The sequence below is a fragment of the Macaca fascicularis genome, chromosome 12, assembly GCF_037993035.2.
Source record: "Macaca fascicularis isolate 582-1 chromosome 12, T2T-MFA8v1.1".
In the NCBI taxonomy this organism is placed as follows: Eukaryota; Metazoa; Chordata; class Mammalia; order Primates; family Cercopithecidae; genus Macaca; species Macaca fascicularis.
The window spans coordinates 114,143,615-114,164,079 of record NC_088386.1 but is presented as its reverse complement, the minus strand read 5'-3'; the positions used below and the strand labels follow the sequence as shown (position 1 = coordinate 114,164,079).

At 49.8% G+C, this 20,465-nt stretch overlaps 2 protein-coding genes across 17 annotated transcripts in view; both read right to left on the bottom strand.

The window, feature by feature from the left end:
• Positions 1-250: 250 nt before the first annotated feature.
• Positions 251-4,547, bottom strand: GPBAR1 (G protein-coupled bile acid receptor 1). Of its 14 annotated transcripts, none has more exons than XM_074010076.1 (5): positions 4,144-4,547; positions 3,915-4,059; positions 3,314-3,480; positions 2,897-3,002; positions 251-1,432 (listed from the first exon to the last, which is right to left on the bottom strand). In XM_074010076.1, the coding sequence occupies exons 3-5, from the start codon at positions 3,466-3,468 to the stop codon at positions 395-397; spliced, it is 1,299 nt and encodes a 432-aa protein (XP_073866177.1). In that variant the 5' UTR covers positions 3,469-3,480; positions 3,915-4,059; positions 4,144-4,547; the 3' UTR covers positions 251-394. The 14 variants fall into 14 exon arrangements, with proteins under 14 accessions (XP_073866177.1, XP_073866179.1, XP_073866174.1 ...); XM_074010078.1 differs by having other exon boundaries at positions 251-2,054; positions 3,314-3,516; positions 3,915-4,056; XM_074010073.1 differs by having other exon boundaries at positions 3,314-3,516; positions 3,915-4,056; positions 4,144-4,463.
• Positions 4,548-9,362: 4,815 nt separating this feature from the next.
• ARPC2 (actin related protein 2/3 complex subunit 2) overlaps positions 9,363-20,465 on the bottom strand; it is a 36,795-nt gene continuing 25,692 nt past the window's right edge. For all 3 annotated transcript variants that reach the window (XM_074010085.1, XM_005574250.4, XM_074010086.1), the window contains 4 exons: positions 17,977-18,103; positions 14,443-14,543; positions 14,002-14,102; positions 9,363-9,819 (listed from right to left, as the gene is read on the bottom strand). In XM_074010085.1, the coding sequence (XP_073866186.1) occupies positions 9,795-9,819; positions 14,002-14,102; positions 14,443-14,543; positions 17,977-18,103 (354 nt within the window). In that variant the 3' untranslated portion in view covers positions 9,363-9,794. The remainder of the gene's footprint in view (positions 9,820-14,001; positions 14,103-14,442; positions 14,544-17,976; positions 18,104-20,465) is intronic.

Genomic DNA, 20,465 nt, shown 5'->3' with positions numbered 1-20,465 from the left:
TGTGGATTTTGTGGTGGCTGGACCCTAGGAGGAGCTAGCTAGGGCCCCGTCAGGCAAGGCTCTCCCGCAGAGTCGGCTGGATGTTGAGATGTGCCAGCTCCCCGTCTCCAGGGTCTGTGCACACGACACTTCTTGTCTGCCTGGAGTGGACTCTGCCTTAATCCATGCGTATGTCTGTAGGTTCTTTCTGTTGTTGGTGTGTTGAGCCATTTCCTCCTGCCTCGCCCTGAGATACAGAATGAGATAAGCATAAACAGCCAGAGGAGCTTTATTCAGTCAGTGTGGGGTCAAATAGAGGCAGGGTCTCTGATCCAGAGAAGTGGGGCCCAGTGGAGACAGGCTGGGTGGCTGAGCTGGATGGATGCTCTGGTAGGAGTCAGCAGAGGCCCTTCCTTTAGTTCAAGTCCAGGTCGACGCTGCTTTGGCTGCTTGGGTGGTAGGCAGTGCTGGGGCCGGGACTGTCCCGGGAGGCTCTTCCCCGCAGCCCCTGCAGGCATCTTTGGGCGGCTGCCCTCCAGGGGGCTGTGTAGCGCCGATCGCCCAGCCCCATGGCCACGGGCACTGCTGCTGCACTGGCACTTCCCAGGGAGATGAGGGACAACAGAGTCCCAGGCCCCAGGGGTGGGCGCTGCTCATAGGCCAGGACTGAGAGGAGCAGTGTGGCCACGTAGGGTCCCCAGCACAGCCCGAAGAGCAGCATGGCTCCAGCCTGCGCCCTTGCCTGCCTCCAGGTAAGGGCCTGGGCCAGGGCCGAGGGCTCATCGCGGCACACTGCCCGCTCCAACCGGCGGATGTCCTGCAGCTGGCGGTGGGCAGTGACCAGCACGCGGACAGAGAGGAGGGCAGCAGCACCCACAGCGGGCAGCAGAAGCCCATAGACTTCGAGGTAGAGGTAGGGGGCTGGGAAGATAGCCTGGGAGCTGCAGTTGGCACCAGGGGTCCAGTGGTTCCACCCCAGAGCGGGCAGACTGGCAAAGAGCAGGGGGCCAGCCCAGGTGAGGAGCAGGGCCAGCCGAGTGCTCCCAGGGGGCTGGAGTGGCCTCAGGACTGCTATGTAGCGCTCCCCATGCACCAGCAGGAGGTTGGCGAGCAGGGAGAGGAAGGAGAAGTTGGGAGCCAAGTAGAGGAGGAGGCAGGACCAGTAACCCCAGCGGCTCTGGTTCCACAGCCCTGGCAACGTGGGCAATGCCAGACCCGTGAGCAGCCCAGCCAGCAGCAGGCTCAGGAAGAAGCAGCCAGCAGGCGGGCTGCGCAGGTGGCGGTCCCAGGCAATGCCCAGGGCTAGCAGCAGGTTCGCTGTGACGATGAGGCTTGCCAGGGCCAGGGAGAGCCCCAGAACCCCCTTGGGAATGGGGCTGGGCACCTCGCCAGTGCTGTTGGGCGTCATCTCGGTCCTGAGGACGGGGGAGTCCTGGAGTGGCAGCCGGCATGCCTGCAGGATGGGGTGGCCAGAGTTAGGATGGGGCTGCAGGTCGTGTCCTCCTGGCAGGGCGGCATGTTAGTCCAGGGGCACAGACCCGCAGGCTGTGGGCTGTATTATGTTCGCTGATACACGGAATTTTTCAATTAATTGCCAATTAAACATATAAAAAACTATCTTTGGTTTCTATTGAAAAATCAGGTCTGGCAACACATATGTCCTATATGGTAGCAACCAGCCGGAGCTCACCGCTGGCTGCCCTTCCGACAGTCCCCACCCAGCCAGCTTTATCCATTTCTGGTATCTGCCTTTTCTGGGCAGCTGTGTTTAGGTCTCTTGTTTAGACTGAAAGGCGGGTCCATCCAGCCCCAAAGCATTTTGTGTATCCCTGCCTCCACCGGGGAGGCCCCTAAATGAGCCAAAAGAATGGACCAGGGCTGGCTGGTGTGTAGTGGTCTTCCAGCTGGCCATTAGGTGACAGGCTCCAGTGGGCCAGGTCTCGGTCACCCTGTGCCCTTCCCCCTATCTGTCCTTGTAGCCATCACAGCTCAGTGAGCAGCCTCCGGGTAGGACTTCCAGCCCATAAACTTGACTCGTCTTTGCTCCACACTAGCAACAGGGTCCTTCCTGGGAGCTGGAGGGAGGAGAGAAGCAGCAGGAGGGGACCTGTGGCAGTGAACATGGAGATGCCAGCAGCAAGGACAGGGACTCCCCAACACCCCCAGGCCTGAGGCTGAGCCCAGAGGAGAGGGAAGAGGAGTCAGTGGGCAAAGCCTGGCTTCTCTGTGGCTCTCATCTGTCCCTGTCCTTCCCGTCATTCCCTGGTCTCAGTCCTCCAGTGTCATGGCTCTGCTGCCACATCCTGGGGACGGGGGAGGGGTCCTGGGTCCTGTGGGAACTCCTGCTTCTGTCAACAGGGGAGCAGCTGCTGTTGCTAGGATCCAAGTCAATAAGGAAAGGATTCATACCTCTCCCCTCCTCCAGGACAGGGGATCAGGGCCCCATGGCCACCCTGAGCTGAGAGGAAGGAAGATGCTCCCCTTCCTTCCCAGGTTCCCCCAGCACCCCGAACCCGGGCCTCCAAGGCCTTGTGCCCCCTTTCCCCTCCCCTAAGCGTGTTTTCTCTTCCTCAGTCTCCTCCAGTGCCCTCCACCCAGGATGCCTTTTCCTCTCTCGAGGACTTCCAGTTTCTGTTCCCTTCCCCCTAGCACCATCAACTCTCTCAAGCCCCGCGAGACTCAGGGTTCATTACCCCAAACCTGGCCTAAGCTGGAGCTCCCAGCCCTAATTGGAATGATTCCCCCCACCCCACCTCCACCAGAACAGTGACAAAGGCAGGGAGCAGCCCCTAGGGGTGATTTCCCAGCAGGGTGCAGGCTGTACCACCTGCACACCCCCAGGGGTCTGGTGGCTTGGGCTGGGTGCAGTGGCCTCTCCAGGATCTGGGGTTTGGGGGTTGGGGGAGTAGCTACTCACATGGCTGTTGGGAGCAGGTATTGCCTGCCCAGCCTGGGCCTTCCTGAGTGTCAGGGAGTTGCTGCAGCCAGCCCTGCAGGGGTTTGGACCATGTCTGGTGTCCTGGCTGAAGAGCACAAGTGGACCAAGTGCATGGTGTCTCCACCCGGTGGAGACAGCGGGGCCAGGCTCTCCTACCCAGGCTCTGCCCGTCTGGGTTCTCAGAGGGATGGAGAAACGAGGCTGGCGGGACTCAGCCCCGGCCCCGCCTCTGGGAGGTGGGACCTGGCATATTCTGAACCGTAGCAACTGGGAGGCCTGCCTCCCCCTCCCACCCAGCGTCCCTCTGCCCTGCCACCTAGGTGGCAGTTTCCCTACTCCAGCTTGGAGTAATCTGAGAAATGCATTCCAGTTAATGAATAATAGTGATTGACTTACCCCTCCTGACTTCCCGCCTCAGCTGATGCATTTACATTTAAGCCCCTGGACTGGCCGGTCAGTTGACAGTACACCAGGCTCCCTCCACACTTCCGTGTGTGATGGCAGCAGTGGCGGGTGTTTGGGGCCTGAGGATCTTCACTTCCCCATCCCATCGCCTGATGGGCCTTTCAGTTTATAAGGCCAGACTTGCCTTCCTGAATCTGGGGTCATTCCATACTTTTCTCAACTGCTTTCTAAGTTCTGAACTATGAGGGACAAATGGCTCTGGGGATGTGACCTTGGGTAAGGTACTACTGGGCCTCGGTTTTTGTCTGTGTTAAAATGGGAACAAGAAAAACGACCTCTAAGGTCGTGGTGGGGCATATCACAGCATAACACATATGGCTGCATATACGCCAGTGGCTTGGCCCTTGATGGGTGGGGGTTTGCTCCAACAAACGACTCCCTCTCTTTCCTCCCCCACAATGAAGAGGCATGAGCTGGCGCTGGAATCAGAGCTGTCTGGATCCTTTTAAAAGCTGGTGAACTTGGGCAAATGACTAAAATTCTCCTGCCTTAGTTTCCTCATCTGTAAAATGGGGCCCATAGTTGTACTCACCTATCGTGAGACTAAATGAGGTCCCGTGTGATGAGGACTCAGATCAGCACTTGGTTCTTCAGCACTCCGTGACAGGCAGCGATCACTAGGAACATTATTAGGATTTTTGCTTTTCTCTGCACCTGGCCCCTCTAAGACAGATCTGCTGAGAGAGGCACATGGGGAGCTTAGGAAAAGCAAGAGGGGAGTGACACTTTTGCTGCACAGGGAAACTGAGGAAACCACGTACACTGAGAGGGAAGGGCAAGTTCAAGGCTGGGAAGCCAGGAGGAGTGGTGCCTCGATTTCCACCTTGTATCAAGTGCGGCTTTGGAGTGAGGGGGAGGAGAGAAGCCCAGCCACACTCCCTTAAGGCCTGAAATGGGAGGGAACAGGTGGAAACTGCAGCAGGAAAGCTGGCGCTGGGGGTGAGACATTAGGAAACACTTCCTGGCTGAAAAAGTAAATGGAGCAAAGGGACTTCCGTGCTTTCCAGGAGAGCTGGGCCTGAAGGGCTGGAGGTCCGCGGAGTGTGGCTCTGCTAGCTCTGCACAGTCAGTCAGGGATCCTGAAGAGGAGGGACTTCTGTTGGGACAAAAAGTGGGAAGACAAAAGCATCCAGCCTCAAATCCATCCTCGAGGGAGCTGGTGGGTGGGGAGGATGCAGGGTTCCAGGGCCGGCCCTCAGAACCACGCGATATGATAGGGCAGAAGTCACAGGCTCTGGGAGAGTTCAGCCTGGGGCCTGGACAGAAGTGGGTGTGGGACCCTTCTGATATGGGACTGCCAGGAATAAACAGACCTCCTGTTCCCAGCCCCGGCCTGCTCCCCGCGGGATCCAGGATGTCTGTTTCTTCTCTGCTGCTCTGTCTAAACACTGTGTGTGGGATGTGTGAAGGGGTACAGATTAGGCAGTGGCAGCCAGGGAGCCTGGGCTGTCTCTTGCTCAGCCTTGCTTCTCCCTTACTAGATCATCTAGTTCCTGTCTGTTCCATCAAGCCCTGGGGCTGACTCACCCCCTGGCTTCTTCCTTCAGCCACGAGGGCTCTGGTGCAAGCCGTCTTCAGATGCTCCATCCAGCCGACTGTGCCCGGACCCCATTCTCCTTTCCTCAGGCAGAACCTGAACGGGGGTGACCAATCCAGACTCTGGCACGGAATCCTCCTGTGCCTCCTTTGTCCGTTTCCATTCTCTTAGCTATCTGAATTTCTGTTGACCCACAATGTCTGGGACATGAGTGTCATGCTGGCTGGGGGTACTAGCTCTGGACCAGTGGAGGCAGCAGGGACGGGGTTTCTTGGACCCTGGTTGGCCTCCCTGAGCCGCTGTTTAACACTTCACACTCATGCCTGTAATCCCAGCACTTTAAGAGGCCGAGGCCTGGGCAACGTGGTGAGACTCCGTCTCTACAAAAAATAAAGATTAGCTGAGCACAGTAGTATATGTTGTGTGGTTCCAGCTACTCAGGAGGCTGAGGTGGGAAGATCGCTGGAGTCCAGGAGGTCGAGGCTGCCGTGAGCCTTCATGGCGCCACTTCATTCCAGCCTGGGTGACAGCGTGAGACCCTGCCTCAAAATAATACTTAAAAAAAAAATCAGAGCCAGGCGCAGTGGATCATGCCTGTAATCCCAGCACTTTGGGAGGCCGAGGCGGGTGGATCACAAGGTCAGGAGATGCAGACCATCCTGGTTAACACAGTGAAACCCTGTCTCTACTAAAAATACAAAAAATTAGCCGGGCGTGGTGGCATGTGCCTGTAGGCCCAGCTACTCAGGAGGCTGAGGCAGGAGAACTGCTTGAACCCGGGAGGCGGAGGTTGCAGTGAGCCAAGATCGTGCCACTGCACTCCAGCCTGGGTGACAGAGTGAGACTCTGTCCCCCCCCAAAAAAAACAAAAGAAACAAAAACCAAAAACAACAAACCTCCCCCCGCCGCCCAGAAATGGCAGTGCTTTTAGCAACCCCCAGTAGGGGGCAGCATTGCTTGAACTCAAAATCGCCATCAGAGTAGACCCAGGTTCCGGTTGAGCACCCATCAGTACTACTCCAAATGAGGGTAACTTAATGGCAAACAACTCCAAGTAACGGCTCCCCCCAAGAAGGCTGAGGCAGCAGCTAGAGCTATTTCCTTTTCTTGGTTTCAATTCCTCCTCCAAGTCCACCCTTCCACTTCCTGTTAGTCTTAGTGTCTTTCCTGCCAAGCTCCTAATTTTTGGCTTGCAGCTTGCCCCAGGTCCCACTTTTTCCAGACATGGAGATTCCTACCTGCCTTGCCCGGGCAGTAAGGGCCATTCAAGCAGGGGAAAATACCAAAATACCAACGACCTTGGGGAAAGCCTAGGAAACCCCAAGCACCGAATGAGGGTTGGCTTCTGCGGGACTTTGCTGGGGCAGCAGCCTGTCGCTTCTGATCCCCTTGGGTGTATAAAGGGAACCAAGATTCATTAAGTGACATTGTAATTACAGGCATCATAATGCTTACCATGTAAGAGACATTTATTCTCTTTTCCTTTTACAAATCCTCGGGTAAATGTCCAATTTAAATGAGGTTACCAGGGCTCAGATTAAGAGATTTGCTGTCACACAGCTATTGGATGGCGGAACCTGGATTCAAACTGTTCTTCTACAGCCCATATCCAAGGATACCTGCACCTCCCAGGTGTGAACCCTTGGGGCACTGGCTTCCTGAGACTAGGAAGAAACTACTAGATCCCCTTTTCCCAGCCCACACTCTCAGTGTGCTTGACCTTCATCCTCAGACGTTCTTCCTGCGGTCCTAAGGCCTCAACTGGTCACAGTGGGCTGCTTCATCTGTGAGGGTCTTTGAGGCTAGATCCGTACTAACACCAAGTGTGTCCTTGTTAAGAGTCAATCTGGACAGGGGTTTACACCAGTATGGATTTTTTTTTTCTGAGACCGGGTCTCACTCTGTTGCCCAGGGTGGAGTGGAGAGGCACACACAGCTCATTGCAGGCTTGACCTTCAGGGCTCAAGCAATCCTCCTGCCTCAGCCTCGAGTAGCTGGGACCACAGGCATGCACCACCACATCCAGCCAATTTTTATTTTTTGTAGAGGCAGGGTCTCGCCATGTTGTCCAGGCTGCACTACAGATTTATTTATTGGTGAGATTATTTATTGGAGAGTTCAGCTCTTGTCGCCCAAGCTGGAGTGCAATGGCATGATCTTGGCTCACTGCAACCTCCGCCTCCTGGGTTCAAGTGATTCTCCTGTCTCCGCCTCCAGAGTAGCTGGGATTACAAGCACCCGCCACCATGCCCAGCTAATATTTGTATTTTTAGTAGAGATGGGGTTGCACCGTGTTGGCCAGGCTGGTCTCAACCTGACCTCAGGTGATTCAGCCGCCTTGGCCTCCCAAAGTGCTGGGATTACAGGTGTGAGCCACCACGCCCGGCCAGATTAAGTTTTTTATAGAGAAGAAGGAGTCTCACTGTTACCCAGGCTGATCTTGAACTCCTGGGCTCAAGCAGTCTTCCTTCCTCATCCTCACAAAGTGCTACAATTACAGGTGTAAACCACTGTGCTCAGCCTGCACTATGGATTTTTAATGTTGACAAAGCGTCTTGGAACTAGTTACTTCCTTAGGATTTACTGCTGTAGAAAATATTTATGCCTTTTCATTTTTCTCCGAACTCCATATCTTCTAAGCAATCTTGGTTCTGCCATCTACAGTACCTACCAGAAACTGGATTCCTGCTACTGGCAAGAGAGTACAGTGAGCTCCAACATTAGTTATGTTCTACTAAGGAAGAAAGCAAAACCTCAGCTGGACATGGTGGCAGGTGCCTATGGTCCCAGCTACTCCGGAGGTCAGGAGCTTGAGTACAGCCTCAGCAACACAGTGAGACCCTGTCTCTAAAAACTAAAATTAAAATAAAAAAAGAGCAAAAACTGCTTCTAGTCAAAATTACACCTGACAACCCCTTAAATAACTCATGAGGTAGAGAATGCACACGTTGCTGTCAATATATCCAATTAATCTAGGTTTTCCAAGTACCAGAAGTGGTCAGGGGCACCCTGAGCAGCCAATTAGAACTATCAGAGTACCCTGAGCTCTCTAGCAGCCCATTTTAGTGAAATAAAAACGAAGTCTGATGACTGAACGACCTGTGGTTTTCAAAATTCTCCACTGTGACTCACAGTCAAAAGACATTTCTATAATCCAGCCATGATGTGCATATGTAACTAATATACATTTCCAAACCAACACTTACCCTTAATAGATGCGATGCACTCTGATACTATTCAATTGCTTAAAAATGCTGGTGTCACATAAAGCTACACATATGACAACAATGCACAGATGTACACCACATACAGTGCAGCAAATCTGAAGAAGGTGGGTGGACTATACCAATGACCTTTTCTTGGCTGTGATGCTACACAACAATTATACAAGATGTTAGCATGGCGGGGAAACCAAGTGGAAGGTATACAGGATCTCTCTGTATTGTTTCTTACAACCGTATTTAAATCTAGTTATCTCAAAATCAAAAGTTTAGAAAACAAAAATGCTGGTTGTGATATAGTCAGGTTATGTCACAATTAATGGGTCCCAAGCCAGTATGAAACACACTGCCATAGATGGAAGGCAGAAACCATTAGAATGACCATCAGACCATTGCAGATGCCCTTAAAATTCTCTTAATTCCTTACACCAAGCAAACTTTCTGAAGCAATTTCATTTCAAGGACCAGAGTCCTGCTGAGGGACAGCTGCTCGACTAGGCTCTGTACTGTTTTTGACAACTTCTCTCCCTGAAAGCAGTCTTTTGGGCTGCCATGTGAGAAAGACAAACTGTGGCCAGTTAGTTTGCATCAGACATACACCTGAATAACCATCAGTGCCCTGCAGGACCACACACTAAGGAACACATTTTGGGAAATCCCACACATTATTCACAATAAAAAAACCAGAAAACCGTTTGTCTGTCACTGTCCAGGGAGCTTCAGGAACAGCCACAGAGTCTCAGGGACCAAGCTTTACAAGGAAGCATGTAAGTTTGTATTAATAGCTCGGGTTCCATGGCTCATGCCTATAATCCCAGCACTTTGAGAGGCTGAAGCAAGCAGATTGCCTGAGTCCAGGAGTTTGAGACCAGCCTGGGAAAGATGGCGAAACCTCATCTCTACTAAAAATATAAAAAATTAGCCAGGCATAGTGGTATGCGCCTATAATCCCAGCTACTTGGGAGGCTGAGGTGGGAGGATCACCTGAGCCCAGGAGGCAACAAGACCCTGTCTCCCAGTCGGGAGGGGAGGAGTTTAAATATAGTTCACTGGCCAGCCATTCTCTCCTCTAGATGAAGTGAGGACCTAAACCTGATGGGCTCCTGAAACTAGGGCTTCCCAGCTTAGGCTTGCAGGTTCAAGGGCAGTATAGGTCTATCCTTCTTCCTTCCTTCTCTTCTCACGTTGGACCCGCAGTCCAGAAACCCAGTAAATTCTCATGTAAGATAGAAAGATTTTCTTTATTAATGACCCCAACCGTATTTCTTTAGATACAGGAGTTTTGAACTCAAATACTTAGGAGAAAACAAGTTAAGATTGCATTATCCTGCAACTCATTACCAGTAACATATTGCAAAGCGAAACAGCTTGGAAAAGAGGGTAGGAGAAAAGGGAAGTGAGGGAGGGAAGATAAAGAAAAGGAATTAAGTTGATCAAGTGGAATTTTTTTTTTTTTTTTTTAATTCTTGGGAACTATGAAGTCTTTGCAAGCACAGCTCGTTTCTGCAGATTATTTTCCAAACGTGTACAAAATGGAACCAAAACGGAGAATCCCTTAAGAACCTGAAGAGGTGCAACATTAAAAGCTACGATTATCCAGTAGCAAGTGTTCCAGACTTCAGTTGCCAGCCGCTTCCTCCTCTTATTCCCAAGATTAGCGGGATGAAAACGTCTTCCCCCTTCAAAAGGAGAGATAAGTGCGAAGGTCAGTTTCTGGCTGCCCTTTCCTCCCACCCCACACTCCTAGACTAGATGGGATCCCAAAGAAACACCAAATGAAAGGTGGAAAGGGCTAGATTCCTTAAGCAGAGGCACTGGAACCACAGGACATGGGCTAAAATCTGGCTTTCACAGAACGGTTTCACCAGCTCTTCCTTCCTATTGGATACTTCGGATGCCCAGAAGTATCAGTGTTAAGCCCATAAGGACATTCAATGTACCAAGTTAGATAGAAGAATCACTTGTCCATAATTTCTGGATGGCCTAGATGTACCTGAATTTCTGACTAGGCTCAACCATCGTCTTAGTACTACCTCATTTGTCAGCTCCTCCTACACAGCGTATACCTCTCAGGGTTCCCAGATAGCAGTTCCTTCATCTCTCACCATGAAGGCAGGTGGCTGGTTCAAAGCAATCCTCAGAACTTCCAAGGCTAAAGGTATTTCTGCTATCACGTGGTAACTCCTCCTCTGGCTTATACAACACCCGCCTGGTTCGAGGCTCCTGAATTGTGGTGTCCTGTTCCACCCAATACTTCTCCAGACGGGATAGGTGGTCCTCAAGGACAGAGCCTCTAACTGGTACCTAACAGCATCTGGGAAAGCAGCCTGGAAGCTAGAGCTGAGAACTATGGGAAATCAGGGCAAAAACACGGGCTCTACATTTTCCCTGCCTTGGATGTATCACTCATTCCAAAATGAAGCTACATCTTATTATCCTTCTCTCCAAATGAAAAGCTCATGAGTGTTCAATTCTGGGCAGCCCATCGAGAGTTCCTGGCTTCTGCCCACAGCTGAGTCACTTAACTCCTACCCACCATTAGTAACATAATCTGGTTTTCAGGGTGGATGTAGCTGTTTGTCTCCTGCTTCTCCTTTCTGGGGCCCAACTCTGCCAAAGAGAAGCTGCAGCACAGAAGAAGGCAAAGTTGCTCTTTCTAAGTCCCAGAGAGGAGACTTATATACAGTCTGTTCATTTCAAGGATTCATCCTTTCCTGGGTCTCTCACCAGGACAGGAAGCTATCCCTGCCCGCTACACAACTGCACTCACTGGGCAGGGACTCCCAAGACTGCCTGCTGGCTGTGGAATCGGGCAGCAGCTGCCTGAAAGGCCTTCCTCCTGGATGCACAAGCAGCTACCAGTGCCAAAGGTGATGCCGGCAGCCCCGAGACTATTATGATGCCCAGCCTTCCAGTCCAGTTATCACAGGCTGCCAGGTCAGGCTTCCCTCTCACTGTACCTTGCTGCCAGTTTACCTCTTGGCTTCTACTGAACTGCCTGTCTACTGGGCCCTGAAAGCAGCATGAAATTCTCTGCCTCACACTCCAGGTCACCAAACAAGTACCTGATGAGAAAAGCACTCCTGCGTAGAGCAAGCAAGGAAAGGGGAAAATGCAGACACCAGGATGGAGACCAGGTTCTGGAGGAGCAGCAAGAACACATCCTCTCACCTGCCCACCCACCTTGTTGGTTACTTTGCCCATTTAAGGATCTGCCCAAGAAGCTGCAGAAAAGAAACGATGCTGCTATTTCATTGCATGGCATTTGGACACTCTTCTCTGAACTGCTACAGAGACAGGCCTTTACCTAAAGAAGTCGGGGTGACTTAAACTGCTTTTTTTTTTTTTTTTTTTGAGACCGAGTTTCGCTCCTGTTGCCCAGGCTGGAGTGCAATGGTGCGATCTCAGTCGCCGCAACCTCTGCCTCCTGGGTTCAAGCGATTCTCCTGCCTCAGCCTCCAGAGTAGCTGGGATTACAGGCATGCACCACTATGCCCAGCTAATTTTGTATTTTTAGTAGAGATGGGGTTTCTCCGTGTTGGTCAGGCTGGTCTCCAACTCCTGACCTCGGGTAATCCGCCCGCCTCGGCCTCCCAAAGTGCTGGGATTACAAGGGTGAGCCACCACACCCTGCCTTAAACTGCATTTTGAGAATGTCTGAAAACCCTCACCTACTGCTCAGGTCCTTGGATCTCTTTCTCATCCTTTCAAATGGCAGCAGAAACTAACTTGGTAGAAGAGCCCTCAAATGCAAGAGAGAGAGTGTAAAGCCCTAGGCATACCACACCCACTAAAACTTTGCCTCAAGAGTACTGAATGCTGGGCCAGGTGCGGTGGCTGATGTCTGTTATTCCAACACTTTGGGAGGCTGAAGTGGGAGGATCACTTGAGTCCAGGAGTTCGAGACCAGCCTGGACAACATGGTGAAATCCTGTCTCCACAAAAATTAAAAAATTAGCCAGCTGTGATGGTGCACGCCTGTGGTCCCAGCTACTTGGGGGGCTGAGGTGGGAGGATTGCTTGAGCCCAGGAGGTTGAGCCTGCAGTGAGGCAAGATTGCACCACTGCACTCCAGGCTGGGAATCACAGAGTACTGGGCTAGGCGCGGTGGCTCACGCTTGTAATCCCAACCCTTTGGGAAGCTGAGGTGGGCGGATCACGAGGTCAGGAGTTCAAGACCAGCCTGGCCAAAATGGTGAAACCCTGACTCTACTAAAAATACAAATAAATTAGCCAGGCTTAGTGGCGCAAGCCTGTAGTCCCAGCTGCTGTGGAGGCTGAGGCAAGAGAATTTGCTTGAATCCAGGAGGCAGAGGTTGTAGTAAGCTAAGATTGTGCCTCTGCACTCCAGCCTGTGCTCCAAGAGCGAAACTCCATCTCAAAAAACAACAAAACAACAAAACAAACACCAACAGTACTGGGGTGCTGGCAAATACACTGGCTGTTAGGGAGGCTTATGATCTCAAGACTTTTAGTTCAACTGGTACAAAACACAGCAGATGGGAGGCCGAGGTGGGCGGATTGACTGAGATCACGAGTTTGAGACCAGCCCAGGCAACATGGTGAAACCCCATCTCCACTAAAATACAAAAAATTAGCCGGGCGTGGCGGCGTGCACCTGTAGTCCCAGCTACCTGGGAGGTGGTTACAGTGAGCTGAGATTGCGCCACTACACTCCAGCCTGGGCGACAGAATGAGACTCTGTCTCCCCCAACTCCCCCCACCAAAAAAACAACAAACAAAACAAAAAAACAGCAGATGAACACTATTACCTTATCTTAAGGACAGGATTGCCTGAATTTCATCAGAAGAACAACCAAGGTCTGGACTACACTACAGCCTGGGCGACAGAATGAGACTTTGTCTCCCCCAACTACCCCCACCAAACAAACGAACAAACAAACGAACAAAACAAAAAAACAGCAGATGAACACCATTACTGTATCTTAAGGACAGGACTGCCTGAATTTCATCAGAAGAACCAAGGTCTGGCACCTTTCACAGAGATGGAACTCTCTAGGCTCTAGGCCATGCTCGCCTTTCCTGCATGCAGAGCCACACCCCTATTTAGGGCTCTCCTCAAAAAAAAAAAAAAAAAAAAAATTTTTTTTTTTTTTTTTTGAGACGAAGTCTCACTGTTGCTCAGGCTGGCGTGCAGTGGCACAATCTCAGCTCATTGCAACCTCTGTCTCCTGGGCTCAAGCAATTCTCTGCCTCAGCCTCCCGAGTAGCTGGGATTACAGGCGCCTGCCACCACGACCGGCTAATTTTTTTTGTATTTTTAGTAAAGATGTGGTTTCACCATCTTGGCCAGGCTAGGCCTGAACTCCTGACCTCGTGATCCACCTGCCTCAGCCTCCCAAAGTGTTGGAATTACAGGCGTGAGCCACTGTGCCCATCAGGGCTCTCCTCAATTCTATCCTTGATAAAGAGAACTTTCCTCTGCATGCAAACTTCCCGCTGAGAGTACACCAGGGAAAGAACGCTTAGTGGGCGGCGTCAGGACTATTTACCCAATTAAAGGTCCCTAAGCAACTTCTTCCATCTCTCCAGAAAGAACACCAGAAGCACAAGACTGACCTCGTAACTCAGGCCCAAAAACAACAGTCTCTTGGTAAACTTTGTTTATTTCCTAGCTGCCATTCTCAGAGTTCACAAAGATATGGAAACAAGGAAACCCATCTGGGCCTATACAGCACTGAAAACCTGGAATCCCACTTTTGTTTTATCTACTTAGCCCTGCTGGCCTCACATGTAGCCAGTGCCCAGACACATGGAGGACCAGGCCACCAGCACCCACTGCTTCCTTCTCAGTGACTCAGGAGAGGAAGGTGGTCCTGCTGGAGTGCTGCCTAACTTACGTGATTGTTTTCATTTCTTTTTTCTCAGCATCTGGGCGTGCGCGGTTCAGCACCTTGAGGAAGTCAGATGTTTTTGCCCGCATACGTGTGTGAATATAGGCCTGGGAACAAACATAACAGGTACTGAAGCACAGTCACGGTCTAGAAAGACAGCTTTGCTTTCATCAGAGGCGTTTGGGAACATACACCCTGGGACTGACCCAGGCCCTGCAGCAAAGCAGGAAGGTGAGCAATTCTGGAAACAAATATTCATCTCTGCTACGGGGAGGGGTGGGGGACAGTGGCTTGATGAAGAGAGACCATGGTTTCTTGAAGCCTCTAGAATTATCTACCTAAGAGTCAATATCCACAGCCTAGACTAACAGAATGACTTTTTGTCATGAGTTCTGGTGGAGGAAAAGACCCAGAGCATAGCGGCTGAGATGCTGGCACCCCCCTTACCTTAGAGCACTTGATGTGGTAGTGCAGGTAGTCCCGGAATGTGTGGATCAGGTTGATGGTGTTGTCTCGAGCGCTGGCATTGGTGTGACGAGGGAACAGCACTGAAGGTGGAAGACACAAGGTGTTAGGACCCAACACGAATGCCAAAGGGTGGGGAAGAACAACAGCCTAGTGAACTTCACTCCCTCTCTGCTGAAGTACCCTCCACTTGTGTCAATATTACCAGGCTTTGTCAGGGTTTTTTCTTGACATGGAAGGATAAACAGCATGGCCAGGAAAGGTGTCAATGAGCGTGAACGGAGGAGCCCATGATGAAAAACAGGGCTTGACTCTAGGCCTTCATTCTAGTCCTGGATTCTGCAGCTGTGCATTTTGAAATCTATTCCCTGTCTGCCACACATGTACTAGCTCCTGCCTGTGCAGCTGGGCACACTCCAGGATCACACTCCAGGATTACACTAACTGGCTATAACAGTTTACCTTAAGGAATCAGGATTAGGAAATGCAGCTGCCTGTCTTAGGTCCTTGGTGCTGAAATAGAGTAAACCTTCCCAGAAAACAGATGCCAGAGAATTTCCCATATTCTCACTGTGAAAACAGACAATAAGGTATAAGGACCTGAACCCTCATGATAGGCCAGGCAAGAGGAGCTGCTCTGACTGGGCCTGACTGAAGTCCAACCCTGTGGCACCAGCCACCTAAAGACCTGTGTGAGGTCGGGCACGGTGGCTCACGCCTGTAATCCCAGCACTTTGGGAGGCTGAGGTGGGCGGATCATCTGAGATCAGGAGTTTGAGACCAGCCTGGGCAACATGGTGAAACCCCATCTCTACTAAAAATATAAAAATTAGCCACATGTGATGGCATGTGCCTGTATAATCTCAGCTACTTGGGAGGCTATGACTCTAAGTCTGCCATAATTTTATATACCACAAGAGAAAAATGCTGCCAATTAAACTATGATATGCCATGAATTGTAAGACGCACCCCAGCTTCAAAGATAAAAACTTGAAAAAAATGGTATAGCTGGCTGGGTGCGGTGGCACATGCCTGTAATCCCAGCACTTTGGGAGACTGAAGTGGGTGGATTGCTTGAGGCCAGGAGTTGAGATCAGCCTGGCCAATAGGGAAACCCTGTTATGTTTTGTTTTGTTTTTGAGACGGAGTATTGCTCTGTCGCACAGGCTGGAGTGCAGTGGCGTGATCTCGGCTCATTGCAAGCTCCGCCTCCCAGGTTCACACCATTCTCCTGTCTCAGCCTCCCAAGTAGCTGGGACTACAGGTGCCTGCCACCACGCCTGGCTAAGTTTTTGTATTTTTAGTAGAGACGGGGTTTCACTGTGTTAGCCAGGATGGTCTCGATCTCCTGATCTCGTGATCTGCCCGCCTCGGCCTCCCAAAGTGCTGGGATTACTGGCGTGAGCCACCACACCCGGCCGGAAACCCCGTTTCTACTAAAAATACAAACGTTAGCTGGGTGTGGTGGCATGCGCCTGTAGTCCCAGCTACTCGGGAAGCTGAGGCACGAGAATTGTTTGAGCCTGGGAAGCGGAGGTTGCAGTGAGCCGAGATCACACCACTGCACTCCAGTCTGGGTGACAGAGAGAAAGAAAAAAGAAAAAAGTGTATTGTTTAGATTTAATGAAATTTGGTAAATCAACAGATTCATCACCAATAAACAGGCTCACCTTTACCACTGAGGTGAATTAAATTACATTTCACAAAGGAGACATTCCAGTGGCATCGGGTGCAGTGTGAATGAGCTGTTAATTCCAAACTGTAAGCTATCCTAATCAGCCAGTGCATGAGGCTGGAGCAACTGAAGGAAGACCTGAATTTACTCCATGGAAAAGTGGAGTAAGTGGACCATGGCTGGAGCTTGGGCTTAATAAGCAAAAAACCAAGAATTGCCAAATGACAGAGAACCACCATCTAGCTGCTTAGGTGGTTTCTCTTCTTAACTCCTTTTTCTGATAAGACAGGGTCTCACTCTGTCACCCAGGCTGGAGTGTAGTGGTGCCATCACAGCTCACTGCAGCCTCGACCTCCTGGGTTCAAGTGATCCTCCCACCTCAGCCTCTCAAGTAGCTATGACTATAGTCATGCAACACCACGTCTAGCTATCTTTTTTTTTTTGAGACAGTCTCCCAGGCTGTAGCACAGCAGGACGATCTCAGCTTGCTGCAACCTCCACCTCCCAGGTTTATGCAATTCTCATGCCTCACCTGGTCAAGTAGCTGGGACTACAGGCACATGCCACCATGTCCAACTAATTTTTTTATTTTTAGTAGAGATGTGGTTCACCATGTTGGCCAGGTTGGTCTTGAACTCCTGACCTCAAGTGATCTGCTCGCCTTGGCCTCCCAAAGTGCTGCGATTACAGGTGTGAGCCACTGTGCCTGGCCCCTGGCTTTTTGTAGAGATGAGGTTGCGCCATGCTATCCAGGCTGGTCCCAAACTCTTGGACTCAAGCGACGCAACAACCTCGGGCTCCCAGAGTGCTGGGATTACAGACATGAGCCACTGTGCCTGGCCTATCCTTAACTTTTTTTCTTTTTGAGACAAGGTCTCACTCTGTCATCCAGGCTGGAGTGCAATGGTGTGATCTTGGCTCACTGAAACCTCTGCCTCCTGGGTTCAAGGGATTCTTGTGCCTCAGCCTCCCGACTAGCTGGGATTACAGGCACATGCCACCACGCCCAGCTAATTTTTTTTTGTGTTTTTTTTTTTTTGGTAGAGACGGAGTTTCACCATGTTGGCCGGGCTGGTCTCGAACTCCTGACCTCAGGTGATCTGCCCACAGTGTTAGGATTATAGGCGTTAAGACACTGTACCCAGCCTCCTTAACTCTTTTTTTTTTTTTGGAGACTGAGTCTTGCTCTGTTGCCAGGATGGAGTGCAGTGGTGCGATCTCAGCTCACTGCAACCTCCGCCTCCCCGGTTCAAGCAATTCTCCTGCCTTAGCCTCCCAAGTAGCTGGGACTACAGGCGTGTGCCACCATGCCCAGCTAATTTTTTTTTTTTGTATTTTAGTAGAGACAGCGTTTCACCATCTTGGCCAGGATGGTCTCGATCTCCTGACCTTGTGATTTGCCTGCCTTGGCTTCCCAAAGTGCTGGGATTACAGCCGTGAGTCACCATGCCTGGCCAAAACTGTACTTGTACTCCTTCAAGCTGGAATCAAACCACTGACCTAAGGACATCTCCTACTGAGGAAGTAGCTACAGTCCTCCGCTCTACCAGCTGAGCTATCGAAGGGACCTTAACTCTTGATATCAGAATTCAGTCTTATTTTTAAGATTTAAGAAAAACGGGGAAAAAAATGAAATGATTACTGTACAAAAATAGCATATGGCATGCTCTGTGATTAATACCCTGTGACATCCCTCCTTTAGTCACAGCAATGGCAACAGGAACAACTTGGTACGCCTGCTTTTGCCTACCTTAAAATGTTAACCAAGGTTCTGTGCAGATTTAGGTATTCTGTGTGAACTCATTAAAGCAGCATGCAAGCAGCAAGTGCACCCTGCTCACCAAAGGTGATGTAGCCAATGTTGTCACCCACAGCGGCGTCCGTGTCTTTCAGCTCCAGAGGAGGTTCCCTGTGGCTAAAGAGGACCTGTGGGGCTGTGTGGCTGGCTCTGCGTCCTTCTTTGAACTCCTGCCAAGACAAAGCAAAAGCAACCAGAAGAGAAGTGGGTGTAAGATGAGTGGCAACTCAAGCTATGGGGTTTGTTCTATGCGGTGTGACCTTTGTAGCCCTCCAGAGCAGCAGGAGGTTACAAATAAACTACACCAAACCTGAAATATTACAAGTGCTAGCTGCTGCCACTGTACTTCAGATTCAAAAGGAAGAGACTTCAAAGTAATAAGCCAGATCTTCAAAATGTGATGAAAAGTAGTGATAATCCTTTTCCCTTCGACCAACATAGGTGATAAACTACCATACTTTCTCTAGGCTCTGGGACTTTGCATGAGTCTTTTTTCACTGAGGATCCTGTTGCTATTTAGAATTCATCAATAAAATCTTTAGAGCAAACTTAAGGTCTTCTTGGGGACAGAAGACAATGGAATGAAAGAAGCTGAGCTGTCTTGGTGCTCATAAAGGAAGCCCTTCCTTCTATGTTTCAATCTCCAAACCTGAAGCTTCTATAGTCCATGCATTCCTATGTAAATAGACAAGTAATACAAGACTTCCTTCTCTCAGCCACATCTGCAAGAACAGAAGTAGATTTTCTAGCAATGCCAGTAAAACTGGATGATCCAAATTCATCAAGCGGGCCTTCGACGATGATAGATAGCAGGAGGATGCAGCCAAGGACTCTCCAAGGTCTCTTGTTTTAGGAGTTCTGAAGGCATGGTTACAGTCATGTGGCCTGCAGTGCCCTTCTACTGCTGCTCCAATACCACCTCCTAACACCATCTCCAACAAACCCAGGCAGGTACTGCTCTCTTGCTGGAGCTGCCATGTCTTTTCTACAAACCTCTACTATGACATTTTACTATTCATTAATGCATCTGGTCCCCCTAACACGTTATGAGTTCAAATCAAAGATCCTGCTTAATTTATCTTTGTAATTTATTCCTCTGTCCTTCAAAGAGGCTATGCAGCATATGCCTTGCTGAGAGAATGCAAGTGCTTCTATCCGAGCTGGTTTAGTATCATCACACTGTACAGGAATAGGCAAGGGCTGTTTTCAGTTGCAGGCAGGAAGAATACACACTGATGAGCAAACCCTCTCAGCAATTAGTGGCAAAGGAAAGATGATGGCTGAGGAGCCGCAATGCCTAGCCTGGGACCTCACCTATTTCACAAACTGCCTCTCATGCTAATACTACCAAGCTTTAAGTAGGAAAAGAAATGACCATAAGCTGGGTTAGATTAGTCCCCTTTTGAACAGATTTTCTGCCCGAAAGGAAAAATATCTGCAAAGGAAGGGAAGGAGTCAAGATTATCCCAAATGGAAATTTCTAGAGCAAAGCTTCTACAATCACCCTTCTCTAGAAAACATTTTTTATTCTACAAAGGGGTTAAGAAGCTTTTTAACTTCTACTGGTTTTACTTTTCAGTCTTAAGGAATTAAACAGAACAGATATGTAACTGCTGGCATTTTCTTGTGTTTATTAAGTATCTCTAAGGCTCCAATTCACAGGTACATGTGGTATTCACAATGAGATGGGGTATTTATAAACCAGTGGTGACTTATTAGCACTCATTAGTTTTGTATATGGAAAATAATATATTTAAGACTCGGTCAACAATCTGTTTCTGGTTTGGGCCTACTCTTTCTTTTTTGAGACAGGGTTTCACTCTATCACCCAGGATAGAGTGCAGTGGCACGATCCTGGCTCACTGCAACCTCCACCTCCCGGGTTCAAGCAATTTTCATGTCTCGGCCTCACGAGTAGCTGAGATTACAGGCGTGTGCCACCATCCCCGGCTAATTTTTGGCTGGACTATTCTTTAGATTATCTGACGTCTTTGCTTCTCCTCGGTTCTCTCTCCCAAATAAAACTTTAAAACAAACACACCCAAACAGTCCTCCATCTTCACTGGCATCTTTGTTACATGTAATTCAGCAATATTGTCTTTTTACTCTCCTGGCTAGGACGTCTTTTGAGCATCAGACTATTTCTCTCTTCCAAACTACTATTTATCATAGGAAGTTCAGAATAAATTCAAATATATACAAGGAATTTAGCATACGATAAAGGTAGCATCTTAAATCAGGGGTGTAAACATGGAAATAATTGCTACTGGAACCACTGGATAGCCATTTAGAAAAAAAAATAGATTATTCTTTCATACCATATACCAAGAGGAGGTCTCAACAAATAAAAAATCATGTATAAAATATGTAACTGTAAAAATACCCAGAAAATAACAGGTAAATTTCCTTATAACCTTGGAGAAGGGAAGGGTTTTCTACCCCTTTACTCAAAATCTGGAAGCCATAAAAGGCAAGAATGATTAACGTGATTATGCAAAAACAAACTTCCACATGGGGGGAAAAAACCCCACA